The 15,639-nt window shown below is 32.2% G+C and overlaps 1 protein-coding gene across 9 annotated transcripts in view; it reads right to left on the bottom strand.

Moving 5' to 3' along the window:
* Positions 1–7,167, bottom strand: part of LOC143243914 (sodium-dependent serotonin transporter-like) — a 143,324-nt gene extending 136,157 nt beyond the window's left edge. For 2 of the 9 annotated variants that reach the window (XR_013024812.1, XM_076487692.1), the window contains exons 1-3: positions 7,091–7,142; positions 4,429–4,518; positions 372–529 (exon numbers count right to left, since the gene is read on the bottom strand). Coding sequence is in view for 5 of the 9 variants with exons in the window: in XM_076487692.1 (XP_076343807.1) it covers positions 372–483 (112 nt within the window). In the remaining 4 variants the exon portion in view is untranslated. Of the gene's footprint in view, positions 1–371; positions 530–4,428; positions 4,519–6,872 lie in introns of all 9 variants that reach the window. The other 7 variants (XM_076487699.1, XM_076487693.1, XM_076487694.1 and 4 more) reach the window with 7 other exon arrangements.
* Between the last annotated feature and the right edge of the window lie 8,472 nt (positions 7,168–15,639).

The following is a 15,639-nucleotide window of genomic DNA, read 5'->3' as shown; positions in this document are numbered from 1 at the left end:
AAGCAGAATTAAATTAACTGGGTGAATGGATAGCTTGACAAGAAATGGTGCAAATCTACCAAATAGTAGGTAATTTTCATTCCTGAAAAAAATACATTTGTAACTCAATGAGTGTATGTTACCTACAAATAACTTCATCTAATTAACATTACACTGGTTACTTCTTCCAAAAGGTTCACAACATTAAAGTATGTTTTGCGTCTCTCTCTCCAAGTTATTTTGATACAACTCATTATTTATACAATATTGTTATGTGCATCTTAATTAGGATGTATTCACACAAAAAATTTGGATGTAAAAACAGTCCAATTTCAACAAAAAAACAAAATTAAGAAGTTTGATTTCATTATGACAAGAGATGTAGCACTTACTTCCACCATTTTCCAACATGTAAGTATGTACAATTCCATGTGGTCCTAGAGCATTCCATCCAATCATAGCTAGGATAAATTCAACTTCTGAGCTCCAACGTTCACGACCCATAATTCTTGAAATAAAATCAGCTAATTCCCGAAATAAAATTTTAAATCTGTACGAGAAATAATTAACACAGATTACACACATAGTCTAATCACAACTGGATATTACAACCTATGTGTATTTTTCATTTTTATCGGGAATGTTATTACAAGTCTTTCACAAATATATCATAACTTTCACACAAATAAATATTTACCAGAAAGTAAAAAAGTTTACTCCTGTTTTCATTTGTGGCACCTTTAGTATTTAATTGCAGTAGTAGCCTGGTTTTTTACAATTACATCAGCAAATGACCATACTGTGGCATTTTACAAAACTTTTAACTTCAATGCCCTTTTCACCTGTGTATTATTTTAATGTTTTATGTTAAATATCTTAATTCTTCCTACTATATTTCACATTCCTCCACAGTGCTGATTCAAGCATATAATTTTAATCATAAAAATCATCAAGTATTTCTATAATACACATTTGTTTCTTTCTGAGCTCCTCACAACAAGAAGTCATTCTTCATTTAAAACCTATCTGAAGTATGAAAAAATGACAGATATTTATCTGAATGTTTTGCATCTTAAAGAATGACTGATTGATAAAAGTATAATGTCAAAAGAACCAATATTTCTGGATATACTGTAACCAGAATTTCACTCTGGAGAACAGTAGCTTGGAAGACAACAGAAGATAGATAAAACTTTCTGTATATTAAGATATGTAGATATACGAATCACAAGACCTGTACAGAGATGTGAAGAAAATTGGAACACATCCAATATCAATCTCATAATAAACCAGTCAGGCAGTTGAAGGACTTAGTAGAAGGAAAGCTTTAAAATCCAATTACATTTAAAAAGGCATGGCTGTCAAGAGCACTTAAAAAATGCTACACTGTAACTCACTCACTAAGAGCCAAAGTGTCCATAATCCAAAAAAATATTGTAAAAGGTTACCATTATAATTACAGGAATAAAATACTATAAAAACAAAAATAAAACTTCTGGCAAATACCTCTGCAACTAAATACAGGAGGTATACTTGTACATCATACTTAAGTGTTGTGTGAGAAACTTTTATTCCACATAAATCACATAACTGTACATATCCTCACTGGTCTATAAAATGAAGAATGCTCAATATGAAGCAGTACACATTCTACTATGCTTGACAAACCATCAAAAATTATTTTTTGATAAACAAAACAAAATCATTAGTTCCCACTTAAAAAAAAAATTAGACAGTTCAAGATATATATATATAGCAGTTTGTAATTATTTCCACCACATCCACTGATTAATCCATGAGAATGTGTACAAATCTGTATCACTACTCATCTATTATTGACTATTTCTTATAATTGCATATTTTATCAAGTTGCATAAACTATTAGGAAGAGAATTATTTATATCTGATACCAATAAATAGCAAAAAATATAAATATTATTCCAAAGTATCAGTAGCTGTACAGTTCACCACCAGGGAAGGTCATATTAATTATAGCTAACACTGTAGATAGGAATAGATATCAAAATGTTTGAACAATTAAGCAACAATAAAACAGACTACTTTCCACAAACTTACAGTAATTAAACCTACAACTTTTAATATGCAGTTTTATTGAGATGATTTGGTTTGGTAAATGAATGATATATAAAGCAAGTAATAAATAAAAATTAGATACATATAAATACACACACTTAAAAGAAGTCATGTATGAACAGCAGGTAATGAAACAAAAAACACTGATTGTATACTCTCCTTTACCCTGTCTTCCTTTAAATCACAAAAGACCTATAGTTTTACTGGCTTCCCAAATTATGGCAAATGTCAACACACTTCTGATATCTGTTAGAGAAATGTAAACGAAACACATTTGTCGTTTAACATGGCTTTTATAATGATTATTTAGTTTCCAATGTTTTGCCAGCTTATTGTTTTAAAACCTTTTAACTCCACAGTTTAAAAGCTGATAGTAAAATAGATATAGCATGCATAGATAATATACATATTGCACAACAGCAAATTCAAGAGAACTAAGTCCAAAAATTATGACAAATACATTTAACTGTGACAGTATTATGAAATCTGACCAAGTTCCTGATGTTTGTTAAAACAGAACCATAAAATAACAATTAAAATAAAACAAGCTGAGAAAAATTCATGAAACTACCAAAATTGTGTTCTATCAAAAATATAATGAAAATGTAATAACATGCATAACAAGCTAAGTAATAAATGTTAATAATTTAACTATACAGAATGTTGCTAAACAACTACATCACTAAATTTATGAAAAACAAATTGTGATGTTATGATTATGTGAGTGTTTCAACAATTTGAAATTTTTTACTTGTATTTTACATTAAATAAAATTGTCATCTCATGTAAACTTCAAGATATATGTATATGCAGAACTCTGTTACCTATCACTTAGAATTTGATACTGTTAATTACTGATAAGGATCACCAGGTGAAGCTAGTGTGACATCATGACTTTCCTTTATAGTTTGCAATAAATGGATTCAATTAATTCTACTGAATGTTAGGTAACATAAACAGACACAGTTTAGAATGCACAGGTCAAGATGTCCAACTACAGACCCCTGTCAGATACTGAAATTAGTAATTCTCTGCCACTTAGAAAGTGTATATTCAACTTAGCAATTACACATACAACCGAGTAAACAAAAATGATGTTATGCTTTTTCAAATGATAGTGGTCAGTACTATTCAGTGAAAATCATATCTTATTTGTTACCAAATCCTTTGCTGCTGATTTAGTTAAGGTATCTCACAGGATGTTTTTCATTAATAATACCCATTACAATAAAAATGTTAATAATGACAGAATGTTTCATTTCACTTATGTATCAAACATTTAAGAACCATTCCTAGCTTCAATAATATTTGTAACATAAATCTCAAATATATTTTGTGCATGTAAAAAGTAAACCATTGTACATGTGCAAGTACATTTTATGGAATATGTTTATTTCCAAATTTCTTTTTACTCAACATGAGTATTAGTAAACTAATGTGCAATAAATAGTTCATATTAACTGCATACTTTAATAAGAAAAAAGTACTCAGATGATGACCTAAGAATGTCAAAATGTTGTGTGCTTTATTTCAATTAGAGTTTCAATACCCATACCAGCCATCTTTAGAATACATTTTTTATTTCAAGTGGGTTTATTGTCATCATGAATATGTAATTTTCTTTATGCATAATAATATAATGGAATATGTAATTTATGTAATAATATTTATCATTAAATAAACAAGGTGGTTACTTTTTCTGTGATGTGCATATTATTTTAGTAATTATACATACTGTACTTTCCCAAACTTTTGGCAGCCACTAGCATATCTCAAACACACAACTCTCTGATCATGTACTAAATGCTTGCAACACAATATTATTGATTATTGCCTTACTCCAGTCTTTTAACCATGTAATAAAGTGAAAATGTGAATGCAATAATCAGTTAAATAAAATCAATAAATTAACATACCATTAAAAATTTCAATTATCAATAATTTTATTAAAAGGAATAAAATACCAAACTAATTTTTATCAGATCACTCGGAGAAGGTTCGTGGACAAATATATTTGTTTTATTTTGTGTTTTACTACTTTATAATTCATGCCACAAATTAATGTCATGAATCTTCTTTTTTTTAAAACCTGAGACAATAAATAAAGAAGTAAAGCAGACAATTATCTCTTCTAGCTACAACCTTTGAACTTGGCTGCTGCTAGACAGGTTGCTAAGCTTTTTAAAATCTTTCTTCTTGAGGATATCAAACAATTTTTTAAGATTTTATAACAAAAAAAATTATAATTATATTGATATCCTAGAATTCCACTATAATTTATTAAGCTTAGTAACTAAGCTGTATTTAAGTCTAAAAAATGTATGAAACTTTAAGCAGACTAAAGTTACAACCTACCTCCTTGAAATCTAGGATCAAAAGAACATGTTAGCCTTTTCACAGATTGAAATGGCAGAGAAAACCATTAGAGGGCCATTCTGAGCTGTCCTATGTTGTAGTAAGATAATATAAAGGATCATTTTTAATAATGGAAAGACGTGAATGGGCCACTACATTTGATTCAGTACGTATGCCATAACTCAGCAAAATAAAAATATATCATGTTCTTATTTTATATTTCAGTTTATAAATAGTTAATTTGAGTTCCTAATTTGTACGAGACCACAGACTTACTATTTTGATATCACAAACATCTAACTTGAACCAGTGCTCTATTCAACATACCACATGACTCACTAAAATATATATTCAGGTGGGTTCTTTTGATATTTATTTTTAAATTAAGAAATTAACTCATAAAATATGAAAGTTTGGATTGTACTCTACAATTTGATTCTAAACTTATTGACATAAATTTATAAAATGGCAGTTCAATAAAATTTTGAATACAAGTCAACAAAGGCAATGACAAGGCATTTGACCCATGGCCCATCATAAAAGGGTTAAATGGAAATGCTTATTAGATATTGGAGGTTTTGAAATATGCAGTAAAATATTTAAATATCTTCTTACAGACAGACTTAAAAGTGGTTCACCACAAATATTAGGAAGAACATTAAAAATATTACCAATTTAAAACATTTAATTTATAACAAGATGGAAGATTTGGAAAAACAAGAAAATCATGAGAGCTTATTAAAAAGGACATTAAAAATTTGAAAAAGTTTAGGAGAAAAAAAAGGATAGTTAAAATGAAAACAGTAATGATTTATTTAAATGTTAAAATAAGTTTTGAAACCAAGGGATATTCAAGAAAGAGTTGCTGCAGATTATGAGATAGTTAACTTAATTTTTCTTTAGTTTTCTTTAATAAACGTGTGAACAGTATTCCAAATCCTTAAAACATGCTAATGGGAAATATAAAAAATGTACTTTGTACATATTTATACTTTACATTAGTCAACAAACTCTCAAAAATTTTTTTGAAAATTGAAAGGCCTTTCAGCCAGATAATATTGTTACAAGAAAGAAAAAGAAATGAATAAGGGCCATATGAAAATGTTTTGTGTCTTTGAGAACACAGCTTTATGGAGAAAGACTGGATGCCAGCTAATATTATACTTATTGACAGGTGAAGTGAAAGGCACCCTTTAATCTTACTTCTATAATGGTAAAAGTTTTACTGATTAAAGATGTTTTGCAAAGCCATTTGACAAACCTTAAAGTTTTCTTTAATAACTAGCATGGTTACAGATTGGAAATATTTTATTTCACAAACCTGTTGACTTTTTTTATCATCAAGTTTTAAGTTATTGCTTACGTTCTCGATGGTGAAGGTATACATTTAATCATTATTACTTTATTACCAAAGCATATCATTAAATTTGGCATTCAAACAATCTATGGTTCAAATTTCAATATATATTTTAATTTCTAATTTTTAAATTAATACTAAACTTCACTTTCTGTATCACATAACACATTTTCAGTCCAAACTACAGCAGGAGTTGTTAAAAATAACATCCAAGTATGTCCAGTTGTTTCAGTACAAAGATGTTTACTTTCTTTGTTACAAATGTCAAATATTTTCATAGTATTCATTACCTATGTCAAAAAATAAAGTTCAAGACCAAATGTTTATTCATTTTTATCAGTTTAATAATCAACTGAATCACTTATTACTTTTTAATTGTATTTGTAGCCAACAATTTGTATTCATACAAATATTTTCACATTATCTTTGGAAGTTCTTATAAATTTGTTACTCATCATCCTATCATTAACTTTTAAAGTTATACTGTGTTAAACTACAGACCCAAAAAAACAACCTTCCTACATCATACAGTAGGACTAGGGGCAAACATCTCTGTGAAGCTAGATGCTGCTGGTAAATTGGAGAAAATGTTTAAACTTTGTGCAAGCTTTCATTTCAATTTGCAGAGATGGACATAGACAATTTAGGTAACAAATGTCAGTAATCAACTTGGAAAATGTATTCTGACAATTTAAAATGCAGCGATAATATTTAAAGGGTTTAGAAGAACATACTAGGAATGATAGAGAAATGACAGTAATCTCAGATATGTAACAGAAATTAAAAATATACATATTAACATACACTGATAAAGCTCAAAAGTCTCACTTCAATAAATAAGGTAATTCTAAAATGATCCAAAAGCAAAACTAAAATAAAGAGAGACTAATAACAACGATTTGGGTAAATGATAGCTCCTCATGGAAAGGCAGTTGCACGAAAGCTGCTAGAACTTAATTCAATAAATGAATCACTCGAAGTAAATTGGAATTATTCACATCACGGTTCGAGAATAAACTATTAACCGATAACAACACTGCAAATCAATACGAAAATCATATGCTGTAACTCTATTACTATTACATACGTCACTTTTTCGAGTTCCGAAATGTTCAGTCCAGGCCCATGCTACTGCTTGTGACAGTTTTGCTAATGCTTAATATTACTAATATGAATTTTCTTATTTTTAAAATTAATAAGTTGAATTGGTGATATTATGGCAAATTCCAACATGATCTTATAAGACTAATAGAATAGTTACTATAATAAGTTTAATTTCTATAACGTTTTCTAACTGTTACATACCTCCCTTACATTTCCTATACAACTCAAACGAAATAAACATGACGAACACGTTAACATAGTTTACCACTCCCTTTGCAGCGTCCTCTAAGGGACTGATTTTTAATTATTGAAGGAAGCTGCCTTGAAATCATTCGAAAAGGTTGTACGCAAAAAGAAAAGTTATTGTTGTTTTCAATAACAACTTAAAAACATCAATGACGAAATTTTCGTTATTCAAGGTTATAGACAGCTAAACTTTTAGTATCTTTCTTTCTTCTTCATGTTTAGGTGATATTACTACTATCCCTGCCCTTGAGAATTCTATGAAAATATGGTCATTGACCTGAACCGTACTTTTATTAATCCCTTGTTGATCAGTAGAGAAACCAAGAAATTGAAAACAAAGTAAGCAACAAAGCTAGACCAAGTTTCCACGGGATTTTGAAGGATGACTTTGATAAGTCTGATATGGTTATTGTTAAGCACAAAGTTACACAATGGATTGATTACATTTAGCTTTGAAGACCATTGTCATCGAAACCAAATTTTAAGCATCGAAAACCAACAGACTTAACACTGAGTCACTGTGGGATGTTTTAAAGAAAGAAAAGAGAGATTAAATATTCGAAACGTTTTTTCTTTTAGAAGCTTTAGAAAATTATGTAGTGAAAAATAATATCATAAGAAAACATGGTATGCTGTTTGTTCAATCTCGCGCAAAACTTCTTGAGGAATATTTGTACTTGTCTGATAGACAAGCACACCATTGGTTTTCTTCCTCCTTTGCTGTATCTAACTTGCTAGACAACGGTTTAATCTAAGATTTTGCAAATCTGGTTGTGATATATGGATATGTATAAATTTAAATGTGATTTTTTATCTTTTACTGGTTCAGTTATTCCAAACTTGTATACTATACAGTATGATATATATTAATGCTGTGAAGCCACATTTATTCAACGAAAACAATTCTGCTAAGAATTTGTGAAAGGAATATGGTGCCTCGGAAAAGCGAACTTTGTTTATATTAAAGTTGTTGTTAATTGCTACGTAGAGAAAAATAAAAGAGATGTTATCATAGAGTATCAAGTTCCCAAACATTTGAAATTTTATTGTGCCACATGATATGAAATATTTTGAAATGACTTGGCATGGCCAGATGGTTAGGACACGGGACTCGCAATATGAGGGTCACAAGATCGACTTCTCATCGCATCAGACATAGTCCTCATGTGTCAAACAAACAAACAATGTTTTGAAATGGTATTCTGGTTATGATTTATATTTCTGTAATTGTGACTTGTAGATTTCAAGACCTCATGTTTTTCATCTTTTATTTTGTTGTGGTAAAATTTGATACAATTGTCCATTCTATGTTGTAAGAATTTTAGCTTGTGTGTGTGTTCTCTTATAGCAAAGCCACATCGGGCTATCTGCTGAGCCTACCAAGGGGAATCGGTCCCCTGATCTTAGCGTTGTAAATCCGTAGACATACCGCTGTACTAGCAAGAGGCTTTTTTTTTTAAAAGCTTGTTCAGATACTGAACCAGCTTTATGAGAACGGATGCTTTGGAACCTTAAATTCGAAAACATGACAAAGTAGACGTGTGATGTTATTAAAATATTTATAGAATTATTAAATTTTATACAGAAAGTTTAACAAGTTTATAATTTCCTTTTATAAATGACAGAGATTTATCATTACTTTCTTAACAACTAAATCGGGACGTTTTGTAACATCTCAAGTTTTAAAACTAAAATAGTGTTTTTTTGGAACTGATATACAAATATATTAACACAAACACATACACTTGTTAAGATGCTGTTTTGGCAACTTTTATCTCTAGACATCAGTTTTTGTATAGCAGTTATCTATGGTGTGGGAACCAAAAGTGGCTGTAATGATAGATGTCTGTCCACCATTGTCTTTAAATAAATGATGATAGAATTGTTCTACTACACTTTCTGCCCATTTCCTACATATTCTGTTTAAGAATATTTCCACAGAGCTCAGTAATGTAATACGTTTATTCCACAGGTGAATGTTTGATGTCAGTAAAACAAAATTTTGTATGAAAAATGAAAATGGCAAGTAAAAATAATGAATTTTTAGTGTTGGTGTGTGTGTGTTTTCTTATAGCAAAGCCACGTGGAGCTATTTGCTAAGTCCACTAAGGGTTTCAGTGTTGGAAATGTGATTTCGGTTTACCAAAACTGGAAAATCAGTTTACAGAATTTCTGATGTCCCGAGACTGGTTATTTCCAGTTAATATGTTAACGTTTAGATACGTTTTATGTTATGGTGATTACAAGAACCCATAACTAAAAGCAAAAAATAATACGTTGTGTGTTAATCACATCTGTCATCTCAAGAGGTGACGAAGCCTCTCGCCTAACATTAGTAACAGTTAATATGCCAAAAGATTTCTGATGGACTAACTGGTCACTGAAAATGTTTTTTTTTTTTTTTATGTCTAGCGTCAAAGTAAGAAAATAAATAAATAAACAATGCTATGTTAATACTAAAGATGTAATGGAAAAGAACCACAAAGTATAACATCGTACCTTAGACGAAACTTTGTATAAACCCATCCATTTCTGAAAAAGAAACAAAAACGGGAGGAATAAATAAAACCAAATCACTAACTACAGGAGATATCCTGATGTACTCCTGTATTTGTTTTATGAAGTTCTTAAAATGTATTAACAACTTCCTCATTTAGAGAATTAACTGTTTTTTTAATATTTCGCTATAATTTGTTTCATGTGAGATAAATAGCTGTTATGTTGTAGTTTCTTAAAATATCTATAGATAGCGATAGTGCATTGTTGCGCACTTTTCCTGTGTTATTAAACGTAAGGCGACGCAATGGACTATTTGTTCATTGCCTATCAAGGATATAGAAACACGATTTTTATGGGGTTTTAAACCTTCAAATATCTAGCTCTGTAATTTCCTTGTCATTTTTTGTTCAGTGTCTCAAAATTTTGAAACACAAAGCAAAAGTGTCAATCATTCACCTGAGGCTTCAAATAATGTTAAGCACGTATTCGTACATGTAGAATAGCATCCTCGCTTTCATGATATTTGTAATTATTTTCTGAAATCAAAAAGAAAGATAGATTATAAAACACGATATCCACCAATACTTCTGTGTCAGATTAAAGTTTACTGGGACTTGGGTAATATATTGGAATAATGATAACAATAACTCTATGTAACAAATTTTTTACTTTTTCTTGTTCCTGGACATAAAGTGTTATTTCCCAATAGCTTATGCCTAAAGAAAATGGAGAAAGACCTATTTTTCTCTTCAAACTTTGCTTTTGTGACCTGGGTAATGAAATTTTCAAATTTACCCATTTTCTAGAACATTCCAGGTAGATTTAGTGCCCTGAGCTCTCTGTACCAACTCCGCCAGAGAGAAAGCAGCCATCCTCAAAAGAGAGCAGCAAATCAGAAGAGGAGGTAGACGTTGAAGATCCAGATTACAATTTCAGAGGTGCAGCTGGTGAGAAAAACCCATACTACCCCAACCAAAGAGACCTCAATGACTTGATCAGATATCTTGGTCTAACAAAGTCGAATGCCGAGCTTCTGACATCTAAGCTCAATGAGTGGAATTTGTTAGATGAAAGTGTGCAAGTCGCAAGTCAGAGGAAGCGTCACTGACATTTTTCAAGCTTCTTCACTTGTCAAGATTGGCTCTGCTTCTGCCACAATGTATCCTATCTGCCAAAGCAATTGAAATTGCCTGTAACCCGAACGAATGGCACCTCTTCATTGATAGCTCATCCAGAAGCCTCAAAGCTGTGCTGCTCCATAACGGGAATAAGTATCCGTCTCTTCTCCTGGCTCATTTGGTGCATCTCAAAGAGGAATACAACAGCGTTAAGACCTTGCTAGAAGCCTTGAAGTATGATGAGTATGGCTTGGAGGTTATCGGATACTTCAAAATGGTGGCATTTCTGTTGGATCTCCATGGAGGCTTTGCCAAGTTTCCCTGTTGTCTTTGCCTTTGGGACAGCAGGGACACCGCAGCGCGCTACAACAGGAAGCACTGGCCACAACAGACCAAGTTCTCTGTGGGGAGGCACAATGTCAAGTGTGAGCCACTAGTAGACCTCTAGAAAGTGAAAAGCGTCAGGAACACGATTTTTTTTTAAACTATGTTTATCGTTGTCATCATTGACTATTTGTGTGTTTTTTTCTTATAGCAAAGTCACATCGGCGGTCTGCTGTGTCCACCAAGGAGAATCGAACCTCTTATTTTAGCGTTGCAAATCCGTAGACTTACTGCTATCCCAGCAAGGAACGGGTGTATTTGTATATCACAGTAGTGGATGAAGTATATTACAGAAAAGAAAATGAGGCACAACTTTCAAAAGTTTGAGAAACACTGATTTGTAACAATCAACTGGTAGTTGTCATCCTATAATAAGAAATTTTGTTTTTCCTTGTTAAGAAAAGTTTCATAATCAGACATGATTAAATCTTGTTGGAACTAATAAATATAAACTGAATTAAAATTTGAATTTTAATGTATTTCAAAATTCGTTTCTGATTCAGGTTTCGAACACGAGCCCTCAATTTATTGTGTTAACTATTATAATTTCAAGTAACTGGAGCCCCCCAGTTGCTCAGCGGTATGTCTGCGTACTTACAACACTAAAAATCGGATTTCAATACCCGTGGTAGACAGAGCACAGAAAGCCCATTGTGTAGCTTTCTGCTTAATTTAAAACAACATCAAGTAACTGGGAATTTGAATTTAAAAACTAAATGAATGTCGATATGTATTAAATTTATTACATTTACCAACAATACTGACACACCAAGTTTTCTTTCTTAACACAAATATATTTTAATATACAAACAACAACACAATTAATAACAACGATTATTAAAAATAGTAATTTATGTTCAAGAATTTTACAAACTTGCAAACAATATTCAGTCTTCTATCTGGCAGGAAACTGAAATGTTATCGACGGTCCAGGTTCACGACGAGCAAATTAATTTTGAGTTTATACCGTTATACTTGTTTTGCCGGGAAAACTATCTAACTCAATTCTTGGATGGCATCACGCGGTTTATAAGTCGCGCAAGATTGCTAATGTCCTCATAGAAATACTAACATCTGAAGTTAATTCTCTGAAGTTGAGCTGTTTACAGTGTTTGAAATCTACACATGTTCCTGATCAAATTCTGTAGTTTTCTGCTTAATATACGTTATTCACAATTACAGCTTCCAAAGCTTATAGTACAATGACTGTAGCTGGCAAACAATATTCTATCAACTCTGCCTTGGTGAAACAATAGGCAAAATTCTAGACAGTTCACTGGGAAACAATATTTGAAGTGCTTTCGTAAAACTGAAGCATTTTCAGCGTTTCTGGGCATTTCAAATGCTTCAAGTAGAGAATGTGAAGTGCGTGAGTGATTTACAATGTCTTCAGTTCGTGACGAGAAATCCGAATGATTCAGAAACAGTTCGTGATGTATAGGGTTGACAATGATGAGTTGTCAAGATTGCGATAAAAAACATTGTTGGGTTGACTAAGATTACATTTACATAATAGAATAATACAATTACAGGAAAATAAAAGACAAAGCTGCCATAACAGAGATCAAAGGATTCAGAGTAGAGGACACACACGTTGTGAAGGAGTTAGCCTTCAAAGACACATATATCGAATGGGCTGACACCTAAAGTTTCAAAGCATTGTTCCTGAGAGAAATGTTATCTGAAGAGGACAACAAACACATAGAGCGTTGTATGACACACCTGCACAATTTAGAGTAGGAAGAAGGACATTATGGCTTTCTGGACTCTAGGGCTATCTGTGCTAGCCGTCCCTAATTTAACAGTGTAAGACTAGAGGGAAGGCAACTAGTCATCACCACCCACCGCCAACTCTTGGACTACTCTTTTACCAACGAATAGTGGGATTGACCGTCACATTATAACGCCCCCACGGCTGAAAGGGTGAGCATATTTGGCGCGTCGAGAATGCGAATCCGCGACCCTCAGATTACGAGTTGCACGCCTTAACACACTTGGCCATGTCGGGCCAGCTAAGAGAAGAGAGAGCGATTAGAAGACCTGAAGAAAATGAAAAAAGAAGACATTGATTGATTGTAATATGCTGAGCTTCAATTTGATGTAATGATTGTTGTAGCTAAGTCACAGTAATCTAGTTACGAAATAATGTAAATAGTTGGTTGAACTAAACCAACCCACTAAAGTAAATATATCTCACGAATCAAAAAATCACGAAACCATATACTGCTGTATACCATATATTCCTGACATCAGTAAACAAATAACCAACATTTGGCAAAAATTAGTAACAAAATATGACATTACAGTTAATACCAAATTTATTCAAAAACCAGGCACAAAACTGAGGTCTGTATTATGTAAAAACTACACTGACAAACACCACACCAACATTATTTACAAAATACAATGTGATAACTGCCACGACTTCTATATTGGAGAAACAAATAGAAAAATGGAAACCAGATTCAAAGAACATAAAAGTCACTTTCACACGTTTTCGAACACTGCAAGTCAAATAAACACAACATAACCATAGAAAACACTCAAATACTAAATAAAGAAACAAACATAAACAAACGCAAAATTAAAGAAGCCTTAAATTATACAACAACTTAAACCCAAAATAAACCAATATAAAGGAACGCCTTTATACCTATAATAATATAATAAAATAAATAAAATTATATATTCAAACATCTAACACCGCCCTCTACATTCCGACACTCAATTACACAACCCCTTTCAAACATGTGGTCAGCTTCCAGTCAGTTACCTCTTTCTTTGTGAACCTGACGATGACCGAAGAAGGTCGAAACGTTGTTCGCTCTTCTATGTAAAATATTTTCTCAACCCAAACGAGCCGTTTTTGCATATAAATTTCATATGTTACAAACGTATAATATGTATATAAAACGTTAGATTCGTATGTACAGGCGACAAATATAACTTGTCACATCTAAAACTTGTTGCTCTGAAATTTACGGTAACGAACCTTTACACACGTGAGCGAGAAGAACGACCTTTTATTTATACTCTTGGTACAATTTCTTAATTAGGCTTAACAGATAAATTTTCTTTTTTATCACTCTAAGTTTAACGTCTTCCGACTTTTCTCACTGTTATCCCTTACTTATCAAGTTTACATTTCTAAACACAATTTCATTTTCCTCATTTTTTTTTACAACAATTGATTCACCAGTATTGTTACATCAAACTTCGAAACATACTTCGCCCGATCTTCTATCCCTCGCTCGGACAGCAGTAAGCCTTCGGATTTACAACACTAAAATCATGTATTCGATTTCCTTCAGTGGACACAGCATATGACCTGATGTTGTTTTGCTATAAGAAAAACGCATACACACTGTTATTACATTTTAGTGATATCTGAATGTTTTCTGTATTTACGACTTTAACAGACGTCACCTGAAGAAGAAATTATCTCTGAAACGTTGTGTGAAATTATTTTCACATTTTATTACTGTTGTATCTAGTGTTTATTTTTAATTTCTTAAACCGTGGTTATGATAGTACAACTGTATAGTTAACTACACTAAAACAATATCAATCTATGCACTGTTAGGGACACGTTACGACAGATTCGAGACAACTCGTTTTATTATTTAACGAATATTTTAACATTAAACAGTACCATGCAATATCACCAATGAAGCCGCACATGGGAAACGTTAGTTAAGATAAAAAGATTTTTTTAAATATTTATGTGAACTATAATTTTTTTTCTTTATCTCTCTTTTATCAAAATATGTACGTATCTCCAGTACGCCTGCAAATTGTGAATTGTTTGTTTGTTTTGGAATTTCGCACAAAGCTACTCGAGGGCTATCTGTGCTAGCCGTCCCTAATTTAGCAGTGTAAGACTAGAAGGAAGGCAGCTAGTCATCACCACCCACCGCCAACTCTTGGGCTACTCTTTTACCAACGAATAGTGGGATTGACCGTCACATTATACACCCCCACGGCTGGGAGGGCGAGCATTTTAGCGCGACGCGGGCGCGAACCCGCGACCCTCTGATTACGAGTCGCACGCCTTACGCGCACAAATTGTGAAAGACAGCAATGAAGTTGAACGACAATATTATCGACTATTCGCATACAGTAACTATGGGGACGAAATATTAAAATAAAAACCTAACTATGATATCAAAATTTTAAAGGTAAAGGTTTTTCATCTTGTATTCCACGGATCCTTCGGCCAGTACAATTTATAAATATAAAGTTCTGTATAAATATTTTCATTATATATTCACACAAGATCATTCTATAAATCTGAATTAAATTCTTCGAATGTTTGTTTGTTTTGGAATTTTGCACAAAGCTACTCGAGGGCTATCTGTGGTAGCCGTCCCTAATTTAGCAGTGTAAGACTAGAGGGAAGACAACTAGTCATCACCACCCACCGCCAACTTTTGGGCTACTCTTTTACCAACGAAAAGTGGGATTGACCGTCACATTATAACGCCCCCACGGCTGGGAGGGCGA

The sequence above is a fragment of the Tachypleus tridentatus genome, chromosome 2 (genome assembly GCF_004210375.1).
Source record: "Tachypleus tridentatus isolate NWPU-2018 chromosome 2, ASM421037v1, whole genome shotgun sequence".
In the NCBI taxonomy this organism is placed as follows: Eukaryota; Metazoa; Arthropoda; class Merostomata; order Xiphosura; family Limulidae; genus Tachypleus; species Tachypleus tridentatus.
This window is presented reverse-complemented; position numbering and strand designations above follow the sequence as displayed.